Here is a 20616-nt window from a genome sequence, read left to right as displayed (position 1 = left end):
AGAGGAAATAAACAAAAGGACAAGGGAGATAGAAACTAAGACAGAGAAGGAAAGGCTACAGAAAAGCATGTAACATACTGAAATACTACACACACACATTATTATATATTTAGCCTCATCTTTCCTAAGTATTGTTTTCACACAAATATGGTCTGACATATAACTGCTCTTAAAACTGAGCTAGCTAAAATCACATCTCTAAAGATAGCAGAAGACTTACCGTGTTCATTTAAACCCAGAACACACTAAATGTAATGCAGAGAAAGACCTATATCATTCGCAAGGCAGAAAAATATGTGTTGGGATGTCTATAACAAGAGGACATTGGTTTTCAAGTAACTGCAAAGTGATGTGTGTGTGTGTGTGTGTGTGTGTGTGTGTGTGTGTGTGTGTGTGTGTGTGTGTGTGTGTGTGTGTGTGTGTGTGTGTGTGTGTGTGTGTGTGTGTGTGTGTGTGTGTGTGTGTGTGTGTGTTAGAAAGAAGGCTGTCACACATCATGCTTCCCACAGACCCACTTGAGCTGGTGCTGTTCTCTCAGGTCGGTGAGGTCTCGAGCAGAGTGCCAGCTACACTGGCAGGCGTATACCCGCGCCCCCTTTCTTCTCCTCAGCTTGGCCAGCAGCTTCTGACAGTCTCGCATGTTGCTCCTGCGGAGATAGAAAGAGAAAGGGCTGGTTAGCTAAGCAATGAGCTAGATGAATAGATTAATTTATCTCACAGTATAATACTGGTATGTAGAGTTATAGATAGGATAAGTAGTACTAAATTCACAAAGTACTTGACCCAAATTGGTCATGTGCATGGAACAAAACCAGCATCCAAGAGTTAACCTGCAATTTACAGCTGAAATAATACATTTGGGTGGAAAGACAAATTAGACAAGACACAATGGACATGGAAGTATGGTAAGGATGGTAAGCATGTCCATCCTAAAGCTTCATTTCAGCATCATTTGCACAATACGTTATGTTGCATTTAACAAGCACATTTGAATGATAAATGAATCCCCCCATGTCTTGTAGAGGAGCTCTAGTCTCTCAGCAACTTAGTAAAACCTCTATACTCCAGCACAAAGCCTGAAACCACCAAGTGTCCACCAGAACACCGACAGCAAAACCCACAAGCTTGGAACATCAGCCACTGCACATGCTCTTTTTCGACTTTAAAATGTTTTTCTCCCATTTGAGCACAGCCCTTCTGTCTATTGTCTTAGTTTGCATTTCAAGTCGACTCTCACCAATAGTATCAAATTAGTGTAGCCTAGAATAATTTAATTCCTGTCTTGGTGTTAAGAGCGCCAAATACCCACGCCTGCATACTTACAGCGCTACTGTTATAACGTCTTCCACTTCACTGCATTAACTAAGCTTAAGTGTCTTTGTTATCATGGGCAAGCTCTCTGTCAGTGAAACAACACAATATTGAACCAGAGAGGCACCCAAGGTGGCATTGTTGTGTTGTTTGACTGTCTGTCTCCATCCACTAGTACCAGTTATCCTATGAAATTCCTATCTGCCATGCACTGATCTCAGAGCACAGGTTAAAAAACCACACACACACACACACACACACACACACACACACACACACACACACACACACACACACACACACACACACACACACACACACACACACACACACACACACACACACATCACTTTGTTTTAAATTAAACCATTAATTCTCACTTTGGCAAAAAGTTACCCATTTCTCTGAAAGGGTGGATATCATTCAAGGTGAAAGTCATAATCCTCACTTAAAAGGTATTTTACATTAAGAATCAAATGAAGATTATTCCAGTTTATTTTCACGAAGTCCCAAAATAAAAGGTTTACACTGCCCTCTTCTGTTCAAATCTGATAAATTTGGGATTTGTGGTTTTCTGGAACAACTTCAAACTTGTTTCAAGATAATAACAATATTTAAATTCCGCAAAGAGTTTGTTAACCCATAAAGACACATCCGGCCCAATGAGAGGAGGCTCACCTGAAGAATAGGTAATCACAAGAGTCCCATTCATGATCATCAAACATGGCCACCCCGAAAGTCACACGATCTGTCAGCCCAGGTTAAACAATGAGTCATATTAAAATGTGATCCATGCTTACACACACTTAACATTACAACAGGGTTCCCCAACTGGTGGCCTGCTAGTGATTTTATTTGGCCCCCCACGTTTTCTGAGAAAAATACAAAATATATATATTTTATCATTTTATTGTTGGACATAAGACTGTAAAATATTTCACATAAGAACAAATTGGGATCGAAAGAGAGCGTTGATCAAATACATGCTTTACCAAAGGCTCATTTACTAGACTTTATGGCTTCCTGTGAATTACCATTTTGGCCTGCCTAAGATAATGACAACTGTAAAACATACAATAACATTGACGGCATGCAACAGAGATATACAGATGTCTTAGATAACATTTACTGAGTTTCAATAATAATGAATTTTTGCAGTATACCACTGACAGAATGATACAGCCAGATATTATGATTCAACAGGCTGCATGCAACACAAAACAAATCGTTGTCGGCAGGATTCGAACCTGCGCGGGAAGATCCCAATAGATTTCTAGTCTATCGCCTTAACCACTCGGCCACGACAACTGCCTACATGTACGTCTACTACCTACCTACATGTACGACTACTACCAACCAACTATGCTCACATGACTATGTGAGGTTCTTTACATTTGAGCTATTGGCACAAACTTACTTTCTTGTTGCCTGTGGCAATGACTTCGTCTTTGCCGTTTTAGGAAGCTGTCCTGTCTGCAAATGTGTAAAGTTAAGCAAATGTGAGACAGGGCAGCCCTTTTGCAATGTAACAACGTTGGTTAATACATTGGAGTCAGAAGGTCAAATATGATAGCAACCTTCCCATTGGAAATAGGCTAAATACAATCAAACATAGCCTTCTATTTATCAAATTATAGCTCGCTAATACTGTGATATCCAGCTAATTAGCGACTATGGGTTGCTTATCTACTACTGGACAGTAGATGCTGTTATGTTTTAGCCAACAGCATTCAACATTGCAAGGCGATGTAGCTAAGGTTATTTACTCACGTTTAGCTCAAGGGAATCGAAGTCATCGTCAAGCATGTCCTCAAGACGGGCATCTATATCTTCGCTGTCCGTTTTTCTGGGGGTATCGTCAGTGGTGCTGACGGTGTGAAGCGAGGAACAGTTTTAGCAAGTTAACGTTACATAGCTAATTAGGTGATTTAGCTAACATGCTTGATGAAATAACAATGCATTTTAGGAAGGCTGGCGTTTGCAACTAATTAGCTAACGTTACATAGCTACCGCCGTTAGTTTACGTTGCATAAGCTTCCACTTCGACAGAACTTTGTTTCAACCTCATCTAGCAATTCGTCCGCCATAGCTTCAGGTACTGCTGCTGTCATGAACAGGAGTGCTTGATTGACATGCGTAACCTCATTTCAAGTAGGTAAAGATTGATACCGTGTAGCTAGTGATTTATGTGTTGTGATACAATAAGAGATACTGGCTATCTATGATAGCTTGGTGAACCACAAGAGAAAAATATCACGTTGTCGGCAGGATTCGAACCTGCGCGGGAAGATCCCAATGGATTTCTAGTCCATCGCCTTAACCACTCGGCCACGACAACATCTGATATGATTTTTGACAGAAATCTTTCATATCCAACATCTTTTGTCTATAAAAAGAGACATCTGCCATTTGGACTTATATTATGATTCAGCAGGCTACAGCACACAACAACAACCCGTTGTCCGCAGGATTTTGACCTGCTCGGGAAGATTTCTAGTCTGTCGCCTTAACCACAAGGCCTAGATAACTACCTCCTAATTTCACTTGTACGAGTAACTATGTTTCAATTATTACCATGTTGGGGAGTGAGTTAATTAATTGGTTTCTTCATATTGACTGTGGCAATGACGCTTCTCAGAAATGTTACTTAATCAATGACCAAGTACAAACATTTGTGAATAAATGAATTCAACATATAAAATAAGCATTACAAACTGGGTGGTTCGAGCCCTGAATGCTGATTGGCTGACATACTCGTGACGTGATCCACGGGTATGACAAAACATGTATTTTTACTGCCCGAATTACGTTGGTAACCAATTTATGCAGGAATAGGCTGGCGAACAATTGGCCGAGTTTGGCCGGTGTAGGCCGTAATTGTAAATAAGAATTTGTTCTTAACTGACTTGCCTAGTTAAATAAAGGTTCAAACATAAATACAATTATAATAGCAATAAGGCACCTTGGGGATTTGTGGTATATTGCCAATATACCACGGCTAAGTGCTGTATCCATGCACTCCACTTTGCGTAGTGATTAAGAACAGCCCTTAGCCATGGTATATTGGCCATATACCACACCTCCTCGTGCCTTATTTCTTAAACATAAAACACAGGAGGTTGGTGGCACCTTTATTTGGGAGGATAGGCTCGTGGTAACGTCTGGAAGCGGAATCAGTGGATTGGTATCAAATACATCAAACACATAGTTTGATGCCATTCCATTTGCTCCATGCCAGCCATGATTATGAGCTGTCCTCCCTTCAGCAGCCTACACTGATATAAAATGTACTTTATAAAGAGAACACTGATGTAATTACCACCCTGCATACCACTGCTGGCTTGCTTCTGAAGCTAAGCAGGGTTGTTTCTGGTCAGTTCCTGGAAGGGAGACCAGATGCTGTTGGGAGGGCCAGTTGGAGGGCCAGTAGGAGGCACTCTTTCCTCTGCTCTAAAAAAAATATCCCAATACCTCAGGGCAGTGATTGTGTAGGGTGTCGTCTTTCGGATGGGATGTTAAATGGGTGTCCAGACTCTCTGAGGTCATTAAAGATCCCATGGCACTTATTGTAAGAGTAGGGGTGTTAACCCCCGTTTCCTGGCTAAATTCCCAATCTAGCCCTCAAACCACCACAGTCACCTAATAATCCCCAGTTTACAATTGGCTCATTAATCCCCCTCCTCTCCCCTGTGTAACTATTCCCCAGGTCGTTGCTGCAAATGAGAACGTGTTCTCAGTCAACTTAAAATAACGGATAAATAAAAAATAAAATGTACTTTATAAAGAGAAACCGTTAATACAGAAAGAGCTGTTCAGAGCAAAGGAAAACAGTATGTTCCCTGACCGGGAATCGAACCCGGGCCGCGGCGGTGAGAGCGCCGAATCCTAACCACTAGACCACCAGGGATCAGTTACGAGCCTATGTGGACACTTCGAACTTAATAGAACAATTCTTACATGTCTCTACAATATTCTCATACTAATGTCTGTGCGTTGTTCGTGTTTCTTATTTTGTATTAGGTTGCGTTTATTTATTAAAACACTCACTCCCTGAACTTGCTTCCCGACTCTCAGCGCACATCGTTACAGCCTGGCTATACCTTAATTACAAAAGAATGCTATCACTGTCTACTGTGTTATTGACTTGTTAATTGTTTACTCCAAATCAAATCAAATCAAATTTTATTTGTCACATACACATGGTTAGCAGATGTTAAATGCGAGTGTAGCGAAATGCTTGTGTAACTACTCTGTGTTGTCTGTTCACACTGCTATGCTTTATCTTGGCCAGGTCGCAGTTGCAAATGAGAACTTGTTCTCAACTAGCCTACCTGGTTAAATAAAGGTGAAATAAAAAAATAAATAAAAATAAAATAAAACTGCATTCATACAAAACACAACCTATTCTTTTTTTTGTCATACTTCATACCTCTCATATGTCATACCTCTCTTATTTTAGCCACCACTTACTAACTTAATGACTCTATAATGGATGGGGAGCTGTGGTTTCTCTTTTATTTTACAGACTAAGCTCTCACTTTAACTCTCATTCTGTGTAAGTTTGTCATAATGTCCCTGATACTTTCAATTTATCAGAAAGGGTGTAGGCTACAGTTTCTGTTTTATTTCTTTGAAAAGCCTACACATATTGGTTCTACAGGACCGGCCAGAGGGTTGTCTGCCTCCCTCTGCTCTAGAGGTGAACTCTCCAGAAAGTAGACATGACATTTAGGCTCCTTGCTCAGCTTCAAAAGTTCACTAGTCTTTCTCTGCCTTTCCTCATTCAAGTATACAATGAGCCCAAACTAGCTGAACAGGGTCTCACACACAGACATCATGTTTTATGGAACCCTGTCCCGACCAGTTTGGCCCCAGAGTGTAAATCAACATTAAATCCTTCTTCTCAAAGGGTGCATCTAGAAGTTGTTCTTATGGATTCTTCTTGCTCCTTTGTATTAACATATTTGTAACGGTTACCTATGACAAAGATAATCATTTTTTTGTAAAAAATATATTTAAAAAACGGAAAGTGAAATACATTGAAACTATCACCATTGAATGAGAGGACAGTGGACAACTCACATAGCTGATGGTGAGCAATGCTGCCATAAGCCCCACAATGGAAAGAACTAGGATGGTATTGCTTTCTTCTGATTGGTCTGTGGACTTATTGTCACGGCAACCTGCAAATTAAAAAGTAATAATACACTGGAAACTAATACACTGAGTATATATCAGCACAGAGGAACTTTCTGGGGGGTCAAATTTAAAACACCCACATGCAGTATACAGTTTGCTTACATACCAAAACAAACACACAATAAGATAAGAACAAACTCACCAGTCACTCTCAGGTGAACCTGCCCCTCCTGGTTCTGCTCTCCTACAGACACTTGTACCTCCCACTATCAACAGCCGTTACATTGAGCAGGAAGATATCAAAAGAATGAACAGCCAAAAGTTCCACTTCACGCTCCAAACCTGCGTACCATTGGGTGGTGCTGTTAGGTGATAGCCTCTTCATCAATAGACCAGACTCCTTATTATAGGGCTTCTCACCCAGCTGGGAGAAGAGGGTGTGAGGTTACTTTATGCCCTTCACAGCTGGTCTGGGGCCAGTGCTGTAGTTTCAATAATGAAGATTACAATGAGGACTGAGGACATACCAGATTGTAAATCACTAGTATGAGCCACTTATGTGTGAGCAGCCAAAGATCTCCAGAAAAACAGCAAAAGGCAGATAGTCAAATAGTAGTTAAATCAAGTTCCATGGTTCAATACTTTCACCAGGACAGCAGGAGACAAACCTGAGGTTAAATTGGCTGGGAACATAAAAGTTATGAGTTCTGCTGTCTTTAGATGGAGGAAAGAGTGGACGAAGATTGATATGATTAAGTGGCTAGACAAAGGCGGCCTACAATACTAGAAAAGTACATTTCCTGAAGAAAATGTGGTGTGCTTGCTAACTTGCTTAATTAAAGTATTTATGGTTTTTAAAAAAGTTATTGTAGTGGTACTGACTGCAGTAGTAATGGTAATGACTGGTTATATTTGAAAAAGTAGGTAGCTGTAAAAATATATATATATTTATATTGATTGGTTTGGTGTCTCTAGCTTGAACAGTTCAATAGTTACTGTTGCTGAGTTGTTTTATGCAAATTTATATAGTTATTAAACGTTTCTAAGAATTTGAAGTTAGGATAGCCAGAACCTGTGAAAGTTGGTTTGGTGTCTCTAGCTGAATGGTTCAAGAGTTACTGTTGGTGAGTGATTTAGTGCTAATATATGCAAATGTATGTAGTTATAGTTGATTAAAGTTTTTAAGAATTGGAAGTTAGGATAGCCTGAAAATGTGAAAGATGGTTTGGTGTCTCTATTTTAATATGGTGTCCATAATTATGTGAGGTTTTATGTATTGTTGGAGGTGCGTCTTGGTCAGTTTAGCTCAGATATGGTTGCCTTCGTCAATCCGTCTAATCCTGCCTAATGAGAGGCTGGCCCTGAGGTCTCTGATCCAGGGCTTTCGTCAGCATTAGCAGGCCACACTAATGCCCTGGAAAAGAGTAACACAAAGTAGTTTACCTTGTACCACCTCACTGACCAGTGCCTGACCCCAGGTAAAGAACCGAATCCTCACCGCATATTGACCTTGTATCTTCAGCATCCTTCATATACCTACTGTGCACACAAACTGGAAAATAGAAGGAAAATGACAGGACGAACCTTGTTGGACAGCCCTTACGAAAAAGATTGCCGTCAGAGTGCAGTATTACTGCAGTATGCTGCTTCCAAAATAACAGTTTTTTTACTGCAGTAATGTTGCAATGTAACTGCAGTTAGAGAGCAGTCAAAAAAAAAAGGTGGAAGGGAGAACATAAAGACTTGTCAGCCCTAAAAGGAAATGTCAACCTACCTAGTGGTAGACAAAATGGTTTATTAGTTTGCTATGACAAGTGTATTTGATCGAATTTAAATACTTTCTTAATGGTTAAGTTTTTACAAGTGTACTAATATAAGTAGGACACGTGACATTCCGGCAACTTTGAGAAAAAATACTTTATATCGGAGTCTCGAGGTGAATATGCATATTCATGTCTGAGGCTAGTAGCGTAGCATCTCTCTCCATTGAATACAGGCCGTGACGTCACCAACCATCATCGAATATTCAAAAATATTGATGCAATAATGAAATGTGTCCACCAATCCAAATAAAATATAGGCGGGAGCCAACTACCATTGTTAGAGCGGAGAGACATGTGTTTTGTCAGAAAATCTATAATCTTTGACTACAGTAAATCTGTTGACTGTCCTATTTCCACGCCCCGCATTTATTGATTAACTCGTCAAGCATCAAACATGGAGCTCTTTCTTGCCTTTGATTAAACGTTTTTGGTAAGTAGGAAAGGCAACGTAAAACGCAATTCAAATGAGACATAGTTATGGTCTCTATGTAATATATTTCAAACTATAACTTTAACATGGACCTTATTTTGATAAGAAAAATGTATCGAAACCACCAGGCTGCTACAGTCTCGCGCACCAATCAGATACTCCTCATATTTCCCTGTGCGCAATCGCGACGAGGGTATGTTGTCTATGTGTGACTGCATATAAAAAAATCCTATAGGTCTGTGTTTATAAGAAAATGTAATAATTTACATCTTAACCATATTTAAAAGGTGTCAGCCGAGGAATTCCCCTTGCTCTGGACCAGGTTCGGCTGTGCTCTCCACGCACTGGACCAAGATCTAGAATTCCCCTAGCAGGGTCTGCCCCTGGCAGGAGTCGAGTCACTGGTATTCTTTTAAAGGTCCACCAAAATGTTCATTTACATTTTATCTCGGTATAGTCAGTTCTCCCTCACAGCACAGGTATTTGAATAAAAAGTCAAATCATTGCCTGATCTTTTCCCAAAGAGCCAGGGCATCTCAATCTTTTCTTTTCCGAGGCCCCTTAAAACAGAAAGAAAATCTGGGGTCCCCCATGGGCATTAGGGATCTGCTTAGTTGGCCACGGCTTACTTACTAAAAATAAAACATAAACATCTGGGGTCCACCTACATTAGAGATACAGTTTTTAAGAGTAAACTGTCTGATTGATATTAATTGTTGACACTCACTATATAAAATTGAACTTTTTTTTCATATTTTAATGCATGTCAAACTTTAGTTTGTGATTTTCTATTTCTTAGTTTTCTCCTTATATTTTCAAGGGCTCCTAAAAGCTCTGGGTCCCTCTCCCCTGGGGTTCCTACGTCCCCTGGTTGAAAACCACTTATCCCTCTTTTTTTTACAGGTAAATTGACTGAGGATACATTCTCATTTACAGTAACAACCTGGGAATATTTACATTTGTGGGGGGGTGGGGGGGGCAGATTGGGAATTTAGCCAGGACACGATAAGTACCATGGGATCTTTAGTGACCACAGAGAGTCTGGACACCCATTTAACTAAACCCAAAGACTGCACCCTACACATGGCAATGTCCCCAATCACTGCCCTGGGGCATTGACCTTCCAAAACCTGTTCAGCAGCATCCAGGGACCAACTCTGCTTATCTTCAGAGGTAATTTAGCAGTGGTATTCAGGGTGGTATGCTGCTGGCTAAACGTGGCCTATGTGACAGCAGTCTGAATTCTACAACAATGTTCCATAATAGATCTAATGTCAGAATGTCTAATGTGAAAGCATTAGATGTCCTGAATACAAAACATTATGTTAGCCGCAAATACAACACATCACTGATTACTACTCTTCATATTTTTAAGCATGGTGGTGGCTGCATCATGTTTTGGGTATGATTGTCATCAGCAAGGGCTAAGGAGTTTTTTAGGATAAAAATAAACAGAATAGAGGTAAGCACAGGCAATATCCTAGAGGAAAACCTGTCTCCGTCTGCTTTCCAACAGATACTGGAAGACAAATTCCCCTTTCAGCAGGACAATAACCTAAAACACAAGGCCAAACATAGACTGGAGTTGCTTACCAAGACGACATTGAATGTTCCTGAGTGGCCTAGTTACAGTTGTGACTTAAATCGACTTGAAAATCTATGGCAAGACTTGAAAATGGCTGTCTAGCAATGATCAACAACCAATTTGACAGAGCTTGAAGAATTAAAAAATAATAATGTGCAAATATTGTACAATCCAGGTGTGCACAGCTCTTAAGAGACTTACTCAGACAGACTCACCACTGCCAAAGGTGATTCTAACATCTATTGACTCAGGGGTGTGAATACTTATGTAAATTTGAGATTTCTGTATTATAATTTTTTATTTATACTAAAAACACGTTTTCATTTTGTCATTGTGGGGTATTGTGTGTAAATGGGTGAGATAAATGTTTTTATTGAATCCATTCTGAATTCAGGCTGTAACACAACAACATTTGGAATAAATGAAGGGGTATGAATACTTTCAGAAGGCACTATAGATGTTAGAGATGCCGAGCAGTAACAGAAAGCTCTCAAGATTAATCGGTTCATCTTGGACTTGGAAGTGATTAAATTAACTGGCAATTGGAGAGTTACTGGTCTGAAATCCTAATGCTGTTGTGTTATAAGGAAGATACTCACTTAACCTGTGTCAAAATTAGTAAGGATTAAAAAAACATTTAACATATTTTTATACTGTCCACTATCTACTCTGCAATACATTTCTTTTTGAAGTTACAAGCTACACTTATCCCTATCAGACAATAAGCTTAGAGACAAGTGACTGACTGAATAGGTTGATACAGTGAGGGAAAAAAGTATTTGATCTCCTGCTGATTTTGTACGTTTGCCCACTGACAAAGAAATGATCAGTCTATAATTGTAATGGTAGGTTTATTTGAACAGTGAGAGACAGAATAACAACAACAAAATCCAGAAAAACACATGTCAAAAATGTTATAAATTGATTTGCATTTTAATTTCCCTAACTGTATCACGTTGTACATTTCATGGAGACTTACCAAATATCAGTTTTATTTTTTAATCTTTAATTAACTGACCGATGTCATTTGATACACACTAGTATTACATGAGCCGCAAATAAGCAAATGTTTTTTTAGGTCAGATGCTTTGCATTTGCACTCTTTAATTCTGTTACACTTATTATTATTGTGCAATAATGTGTTGAGTGCTATGATCACACAGTTGACGTGAAAAAAGGTTACTGTACTCCTTATATCAAATCTGTCCTGTGATATGGTGATGCAATAAAAAACAAATATTGATTTATTCTATAGTTAAAATGTTTTAAGCTACATGAAATTTCATTTTTCTAAAGGATTTTCATTTTCAATGTTGTTTAGATCACATGTAACCTAGCTTCCATTTTATGCTGTGTGATGTTGTTACCTTATAATGTGTTTGGGGTAATGTGATTGTCGATGACAGTGACAGAGACTTCACAGAACTGTTGTCACTCAAAAGATTAGTGAAGAGGTATTTATGGATTTAGCAATTAAAACAGCTATCCAAAAATATCATATTTCAGCTATCACTGTGTCAGCCCTTGAGGATAATTGGGATCATTCCTTTTAAAATGTGCACATTACAAGTGATGGAAATGACTCGTGTCAAGGACCAGTATATAACTAGTATAAAATATGACAGAATGTGTTGTATGAAATAGGTATAGATTTGTTGCCAGCCATTTAGCACCTCAAACAGTATACTATGCAGAAAAATAGTTATGTATCTAGTTTGTAAGCCTCTGTAAAATGGTAAGGTAAATCATTTATCTTAATAACATGAAATATTCTGAGTAACAATCAACTTTTCTAAGAGAAACATCACTACTGTGGTGACTAAAAAAGTGAAGACTCGTCTTAAGAAAAAGTTAAATAACATTTATCTAAGAACACATAGCACATGTACGTCAGATACAGTACATTACAATTATTTACATGTCTTCTTTATGTTCAACGTATACACAGAATTGCTGATCATATTCAAAAAACGGATAAAGATTTTTACAAAGTTTATTTTCTGTCAGTTACTTTTTGCCAATATTCACCAAAGACCACTTTTGTATTGCTTGGATGACATTTTTATTTTTTGGTTCTGCATAAAAAAAAGTATATACTGTTTTGACCTCACAAAATAACTCAAAGTTATCGATAATTCCTGAAAATTAGAGTTAATTGAGAGCTTTGTGCTTGCCTCAGATGGAATGCAGTCTTGGTTGATTTCATCTCTCTGTGCAGAGTCCAGCATGTCCCACCAAATCCTTCCAACACGGGTGAGTCCCATTGAACAGTGCTCAGATCAATTCCATTTCAATACTTGTCAATAAAGGATTTTAATTAGGCATGAAATTCAATGCAGTACACATTGATAATTTTCCAGTTCAAAATCAATTTCAACTTCCAATTACTGAAACTTCAATTGACTGGGTTGACTGAAATGTAAATGGAATTAACCCCAACATTGCCATGGAAATACCCTGCAGAATGACCCCTATTAGGTTCTAATTTTCAGAGTAAAAACTCAATGGCACTATGAAAGCTTTACCAAGTTTATTCTTCCCAGAGGATCAATACAGCTGCATTAGACAAAAAGATTTTCACACAAACACTGATATTTAACCCTTTCTCTTAGGCTGAGTCTCCTCCTACCCATCTGATTGTATCTTTACTGCGAGGCAGGAAACTAAGTAATATGGCCATAAACTTTTCTTTGTCCCTTAACGTGACCTGACCTGACCTCGACCCCCTTCATCACTAATCCATGGCTCTCTCCCCTTATCAATGCCTGCCATATGTGATCGCTTCCCTGCACTCAGCACATTCCAAGCTTAATTGCACACACTATATACCTTCCTCCCACAGATAACCATAGGATCCCTGATATAATGTAAACTTTATACATTACCTTCTCTCCCTCAGTGACATGAATAAGTATATTTCATATTCTCAGAACCCCACACGCCTTATTATTAATTATTTATTCCCCCTTTCCTGAAGCTCCTTGTTGGGGTTTGATCTTGGGGCTTAGATCGTGGGGTCCTTTCACCAGGCCCTGCTCCTTGCACATCACAGGCTCTTGAATGCTGCAGTCATGCCTACACAATTAGTTCTACAGGATCGTCCAGAGGTTTGTCTGCCTCCCTCTGCTCTAGACATGAACTCTCTGGAAAGTAGACATGACTCTTAGGCTCCTTGCTCAGCTTCAAATGGGCTCTAGTCTTTCTCTGTGTTTCCTCTTCACATTCAAGTATACAATGAGCCCAAACTAGCAGAACAGGGTCTCACACACAGACATGCTTTATGGAACCCTGTCCCGACCAGTTTGGCCCCAGAGTGTAAATCAACATTAAATCTTTCTTCTCAAAGGGTGCATCTCGAAGTGATTATTGTGGATACTTCTTACTCTTTGGCAATAACATATTCCTTAGGATGACCTATGGTAAAGATGAGGATTATTAAGTTAATAAGGAAAATGAAATACATGGAAACCATCACCATAAAATGTTAGTTTCTTTCATCTGTTTAAAAAAAACAAATAACTCAGAGGAACAGCTGACAGTGTAGTAACTCACATAGCTGATGGTGAATATCAGCAATGCCGCAACAATCCCCACAATGGAAAGAACTAGAATGGTATCCATTTCTTCTGATTGGTATGTGGACTCAAGGCAACCTGCAAAACAAGTATCCACAAATCCTTGAGCCTCACTGGAAATGTTTTAAAAGATTAACTTTCTCTGTCTCCAATTTAGAAACACTCACATGCAGTATACAGTTTTCTTACATACCAAAACAAGCACACATTGAGAGTAGAACCCACTCACCTGTCACTCTGAGGTGAACCTGCCCCTCCTGGTTCTGCTCTCCTACAGGTGCTGCCAGGAGACACTTGTACCTCCCACTATCAATAGCCGTTACATTGGGCAGGAAGATATCGAAAGAATCGTCAGCCAAAAGTTCCACTTCACGCTCCAAACCTGCAAACCGTAGGGTGGTGCTGTTAGGTGATAGTCTCTTCATCAATAGACCAGACTCCTTATTATAGGGCTTCTCACCCAGCTGCAAGAAGAGGGTGTGAGGTTACTTTATGCCCCTAACAGCTGGTCTTAACCTGCTTAACCTTAGTGAATTTCATATTATTCTTTACGTAAATCTGTATGATATGTATGATATGTTACATTTTGTATGGTATGTAATAATTTGTGGATGTCCATTACCCATTTTGTATGATATGTTACAAATTACGATTCCTATAATATGTTACGGATTTGCTAGACTTAAAATATATTATGAATTTGCAAAACGTATGATATGTTACAAATTCTAGCTACTCTAGCTAATGTTAACTAGGCTAGGGCTCAGGGGTTAAGGTTAGGGTTAAGTTTAGGAGTTAGGGTTAGGGTTAGGGGAAAGGTTAGCTACAAATATTAAGGTTAGGTGAAGGGTTAGCTAAAATGGTTAAGGTTAGAGGAAGGGTTAGCTAACATGCTAAGTAGTTAAAAAGTTGCTAAAATGCTGAAGTTGTCCCTGATGAGATTCAAACTCGCAACCTTTGATTTGCTAAATATTTCATTGTATGCCCACCTATCTATCCACTCTGACCAATCCCCCTCCTTTAGTTTTTGCCTTTAGTAACCATCTGTCTTATGTAACCATAACAAACGTAACATAATCACACGAAATGGAGTTTCATGGATTTACGTACAGAATAATACAAAATGCTCTGAGACAAGTTGCTGGTCTAGGACCAGTGCTATATATTTTTTTTTAAACATATATTGCATGGTTCAAAACACAACATTTGTGCTATTATAATAATAGAAAGCTTACCTTGTACCACCTCACCGCCCGGTACTGGACCCCAGGCTTACATATTGCTTTACATTTCAGAATTGAGTCCTCTCCACAAACTGACTTCACCTCTTGTGTAGGCTTATCCTGTGTAAGCCCACCTTGCAAGTAGGCAGCTATAGACAAACACAAGGTAAATCATCATTTCAGGTGAGTCTGCAGTTAGACTGATATCAAAGTCATTGTTTAATAGAAATTACAACATACCTAGAATGCAGACGAGTTGAAAAAACATATTTGTAGAACTACAGCAATGAAGATGATGATCCAGAACAGAAGTGAATCATTTTATATAGTAAGCTAAAATGGAAGTGAAACTAAGGGGATTCCCGTAGAGTGCTTCGTGACAGTGGGTGTAGATGGATGAGAAACTATCCGCTTCAGTACGAAATGAAGACGGGACAGCCAGGGTCAAGTATGAGGTGTGAATGTCATCTCATTGAATGACATATTCTGGGTGTGATGTCTCAGGTGCGCGTGCACTCTCCACTGGAATTGTATTTCTTGAGCATATCATGGCGATACGAGGCATTATCCTGGTGTGTTTTGGTAGGCTGTTTTTCATACATATGTTTTCATACACAGCGGTAAAATTAAGCACCGTTGTCACTGGATGTTGTAAAGAATTGCTATTTCTTATGCAAGTGACCAGCCTACTGCTATTACATTGCTATAACTGAGACAACGTATTTTCACAGTGAAACATGTTAGGTCCCATACAGGATAGCTTCCACACCCACACACACACATACACACACTAACTGCCGAGGACACACAGATAAGACATACACCCACACATTGGGAGGAAGAGACACAGCCTTGACTTGCAGACACAAGCACACACACACAATCTCCTTCCTAGCCGAACATTGTGTGACTGAGAACAGCCCGACGAGACCCGGAGGAACGACGGACGGCTCAACAGGACCAATCCAAGAAGACAACACCTCACTGTGGCCAACCAAAAGACCGTGACTTCCAGACTCAACCTACTTTCTGTACTGTACATAACATGCTTGCAATCTGTTATCGGGGCTTCTTTCTGCTGGTTCCTTGTGAGCCAAATGAATGAGCCCGTATTTACGTGTACCAGATATTCTCACTCTGAATAAACTGTCGCTTGTCGTACAAATTTTACCACCTTGTCTGAATCGATCCTTAACCGGCTCACCCTTCTACATATCCTTTTATCAACAATGTTATTTCTGAATGTTAACTCAATACTTTATTTAGCAGTTTATTAGTAGATGGGCCAAATATGGTGGATAAATGAAGATATTTAATTAAGGTAATTTACAATTGAAAAATTAAAGGTCCGTTCCTGTTTGCTTAACGGGGTGGCTATCCCATAGGCGATAGCAGCTCGGCCTCGTCGACTTAGTTCATTGACTTCAATTGAACCAGAAAAAACAGCGAGTGGGGTGTCTCGTTTCACATACGTCTCTGGCTAGGCATCAGATGCATTTTACGCAAGCTCACACATGCGATGTGTCTGCTTGGCATTACTTAGATTTATTTCGTTAGATGAGAAGGCGTTAATTCGAAAATAATAAATATATATATATAAGCCTACATATATATATAGGCTTTTTGCTTACTGAAAGTTTACATTCATTTTCCATCGCCTGTGAATAACCACACTGGCTGCGCAATCGCACACGTCTGATAAAGCAAAATTAGGGAATCCCCTAACCATGAGCTAGTCACTCGCTCTGAGCCCTTGTGGCGCGATTGTTAACGATTCTTCCAGGGTGTCTGTAGTTTATGTGTGCAGAGGGTCCCTGGTTCTAGCCCAGGTAGGGCGAGGAGATGAACGAAAGCTATGCTGTTACATATAAAACTATTTTTTGGAAGGTCCTATAAAGAACCATTAAAATGGTCAAATAGCTTTTTTTTATTTATTTAATACATTTATTAAACTTTTATAGTGCTTTTCATTACAGACAAAATCTCTAAGTGCTTGTTAAACAAAATAAACAAGTCATTTTTTAAGAAATATAGTCTATAACAGTAGCTAGATCAGCTAGATGAAGTCGAATGAGTGTTTCTTGACGCCTCCAGCAGATGGGCAGCCATAGTCATGAGGATCTGGAAGCTCATAGCTAGATGGTCAGCGGAGGTGGTGGTCAGGTCAGCATGTCCAAGGGCATGCAGGTAGTGCGATGTCATCATGGCGTCTCTGCCGTCTCTAGAGTTTCTGTTTTGTTAGGACTCGATGATAAAGTTTGAGCTCCACACAGAGAACAGCCCACTCCTTACTTCAGAAGTATCCTCCCGAGCAATTAAAAAACTCACATCATGACAAGAGACACCACAACACTGCATAAAGAGAGACCTAATACAGCTACACAGCATGGTAGCAGCACAAAACATGGTACAAACATCACCCAATCCAATGAACCCTTGAGGAACCCTAACTTCTTAGTGTGTGACAGTGTGGTCGTTCGGGTAATTGGTCTGTGACAGATTAGGTTACATCTCACATGTGAGATGCATCATGAAAATAGTTCACGCATGCTGAATGGGGATATCAACAGCAGCCTAGTCATACCTAATTTAGGATATGCAGTTTGCATAGTAATGTATCTAATCTAATTTCCAGACACTTCCACCCAAATGCGCGAATAGTCTAGTGGACCAAGGCTTCAAACTTGGCCTTCATTAGCCAGTACAGAAAGATTGTGAGAAACTCCAGACGCATAGGCATTGATTTAGTCTGCTTAATCCACCAACCAATCATCTCTCACAACACCTTCCCCCTAACCCTCCCCGTACATGTCTTGTGCTTACCACAAGTTCCTGCCCGGTGTAATAATATTGATGGTTTGTCAAGACTTATTCGTTTTTTTCAGAAAAGTCATCATACCCTGTTGTTTACAAGTACCACCTGTCATTTCAATAAGTATAGTCCTATGTACTGATGTAACCAACAGAATTTGATCCTAGGTTGTTTTCACAAGACTCTTAGCCCTCTGAACTTCTGGCTTCGCATGGGGGAGCAAACACGAGTGCTCCGCTTTCTTGACAATTGGCCCAGAACAGAGTACCACGGCAGGCCCTTAGATGTACACGGAGAGCCATGCATGTCAATCTCTCCAGGCGAGATTGACCGCATCAATGCTTGTTTTTGTGAGAGGTATTGACATGTTGAAATCACCAAGCTGTCTGTTTAAGTGTCTAGCGCACAGCTTAGACACGCATGCATACCCCACACGACATACCACACCAGATGTCTCTTCACAGTCCCCAAAACCAGAACAGACTACGGGAAGCACAGAGTACTACATAGAGGGGCGGCAGCATATCCTAGTGGTTAGACCATTGGACTAGTAGCTGAAAGGTTGCAAAATCAAATCCTCGAGCTGACAAGGTACAAATCTGTCGTTCTGCCCCTGAACAAGGCAGTTAACCCACTGTTCCTAGGCTGTCATTGAAAATAAAAAAAAATTCTTAACTGACTTGCCTAGTAAAATAAATAGAGTCATGACTACATGGAACTCTATTCCATATCATGTAATGCAGTAAAAACAGATACAACTACAGTGTGGACTGTACAGAGACACACATATGCTAACACAGGCACTCTACACACATTTTAATATTGTTCTTTTTCTGTATTATTGATTTTGTATTGTAGATATGTTATGGCAGAGTAGTGTGTATTAATGTGTTGTGTTATGTATTGTTTTGTTGTATGTAATTGTGATTGGACCCTAGGAAGAGTAGCTGCTGCCTTTGGCAGCCGCTAATGGGAATCCGGAATACATGCAATTATACTATAGTGACCACCTCCATTAAGCTGACACTGCCTAGGATGTAGCATAACAGTGGATTTAGGTCGACATCATCCTTTCTTAGTGCTAGATGGAATCCAGTGGAGGCTGGTTGGATGTGCTATAGGAGGACAGGCTCATTGTAATGGCTGGAATGGAATGGTATCAAACTGTGACGGCCCTGAATTTTTCTGAACCGTCTCAGTGCAGCTCCTTCCAATAGGGCGCTTTCCCTTTAATTCCCAATTAAATAGCCAGCATCAGCTGCACGAAAGTGGGGTTGTGATGGAGACGTGCATGAGGATGTGTTCAACCCTCAGTTCCGAAGCTTCTCTATTCCGTTTGTTTTGTTGCCGTTAAACGTGTGTTTTGTAGCCTAAGAGAGTTTACCCAGGATCGGATCCACTCATCGCGTCCCTGGACTACACCTCTCCGTTCTTCGTGGCCTTTCTCCGCTGGAGATCTATTGGCGGATTGGATTGTCTGACTGACCGACTGACTACCACCTTTTTGTATACGGTATTTCATTTGTTTGGATGTGATGTATACTGTGATTTGTGTAGTTAGTGGTAGTTGAGGACTTAAGTAAGAGTTGATCCGCTTTAAAGTTCTGTGGTAAAGTAATTGTTATATTGATTGTATGTTTAATACTGGGTTTACGCTACACTGAATGAACGGACAAACATCGCGTGACAAAAGTCACTTGAGTTCACTGAACTCCTTTACCGGGCAGGACTCTTTTTAGGCCCGAGGTACAGGACATTTCTGGAGGAACCAGAACTCATTGTGATATTATTATATATGTGTGTAATCATTGTTGTTGCTAATACAACCCACGCAACAGAATATAATTGTTTTTGAAGTTCTTTTCAATGTTTTAAGGGTTTATGAAAAGTTTATTTCCATCCTGACTTTTACATACGTCCTTTGTATTGGTGTAGACTTGACGGACCAGATGGGACTCATTCCCACCCAAACTAAAAGGAGAAACTAATGTTTTCTCTGGTAGGCACAACCTACCTGGCACCCCTATAAATAATAACCTCAAGTCAAAACCGTTACATAAAAAATGGCACCCCAGATGGGACCGCTCAACATTGAGAACTAACCAAAGCAAATATTTTGTGTGGAATTAAAACAATGGATTCACCCCAAGATAATGTGCTCATCCATGTCATACCTGTCAATGGGAATACACAGGGCCATTCTGACCATCAAGCTGACAATACAAATCATAATGTGAATGGAGATAATGGAGTTGATTTGGGCCAGAGCCCTGGGAATCTGAATGCTCGGCCTGAGCCACAGGCCACAGGCGGTCTAACCAGTTACTCACTTATTGACATGGATCTGTGTGGAAGTACTGAGCTAGTCCTCCCTCTGACACCCAACCTTCCTCCATTGTCTGGTTTATCTCCAGAGGTTGTAGTCTTACAACTTCAAGGTGACATCCTTGATATTCGTCGGACTCAACAACATCTCCAAACTCTTATCCACCATAAATTCAAATGTCTGAGGGAAGAGCAACAACAGAGTGCCATGGAATTCAGAAACTCACTGAGCACTCTAACCCACACGCTGACAGAGCTCAGTGAGAGTGGAAGACGGGAAATGACTGGTGCCATGGACAGGCAGTTTGACTACCAACGAAACCAACTCACTGCCACTCTCCAATGGCGCCTGCAACATCACCACACTGAGGTCCTCAAGGATGTTAATTCTGT

The 20616-nt window shown here is 40.0% G+C and overlaps 2 protein-coding genes and 3 non-coding genes across 6 annotated transcripts; all 5 read right to left on the bottom strand.

Annotated features, from left to right (window-relative positions):
* Positions 1–350: 350 nt before the first annotated feature.
* LOC118367534 (cilia- and flagella-associated protein 418-like) lies at positions 351–3629 on the bottom strand. 2 transcript variants are annotated; one of them, XR_004822126.2, is made up of 4 exons: positions 3082–3618; positions 2729–2784; positions 1990–2059; positions 351–647 (listed from the first exon to the last, which is right to left on the bottom strand). XR_004822126.2 is itself a non-coding variant. In XM_035751106.2 (3 exons), the coding sequence occupies exons 1-3, from the start codon at positions 3115–3117 to the stop codon at positions 488–490; spliced, it is 252 nt and encodes an 83-aa protein (XP_035606999.1). In that variant the 5' UTR covers positions 3118–3629; the 3' UTR covers positions 351–487. The 2 variants fall into 2 exon arrangements, 1 of the variants encoding a protein (XP_035606999.1); XM_035751106.2 differs by lacking the exon at positions 1990–2059 and having other exon boundaries at positions 3082–3629.
* trnas-aga (transfer RNA serine (anticodon AGA)) lies at positions 2538–2619 on the bottom strand. The gene has a single exon. It is a non-coding gene; the product is annotated as a tRNA-Ser (tRNA).
* On the bottom strand, positions 3568–3649 carry trnas-aga (transfer RNA serine (anticodon AGA)). Its single transcript has one exon. It is a non-coding gene; the product is annotated as a tRNA-Ser (tRNA).
* Positions 3650–5146: 1497 nt separating this feature from the next.
* On the bottom strand, positions 5147–5218 carry trnae-cuc (transfer RNA glutamic acid (anticodon CUC)). The gene has a single exon. It is a non-coding gene; the product is annotated as a tRNA-Glu (tRNA).
* A 6910-nt stretch (positions 5219–12128) lies between these two features.
* LOC118367532 (CD83 antigen-like) lies at positions 12129–15895 on the bottom strand. The gene is made up of 5 exons (XM_035751101.2): positions 15327–15895; positions 15099–15235; positions 14093–14327; positions 13841–13941; positions 12129–13702 (listed from the first exon to the last, which is right to left on the bottom strand). The coding sequence occupies exons 1-5, from the start codon at positions 15352–15354 to the stop codon at positions 13652–13654; spliced, it is 552 nt and encodes a 183-aa protein (XP_035606994.1). The 5' UTR covers positions 15355–15895; the 3' UTR covers positions 12129–13651.
* Between the last annotated feature and the right edge of the window lie 4721 nt (positions 15896–20616).

Source organism: Oncorhynchus keta, chromosome 34 (assembly GCF_023373465.1).
Source record: "Oncorhynchus keta strain PuntledgeMale-10-30-2019 chromosome 34, Oket_V2, whole genome shotgun sequence".
Classification (NCBI taxonomy): Eukaryota; Metazoa; Chordata; class Actinopteri; order Salmoniformes; family Salmonidae; genus Oncorhynchus; species Oncorhynchus keta.
The sequence above is the reverse complement of the archived record's forward strand: the minus strand, read 5'-3'. Positions and strand labels throughout refer to the sequence as shown.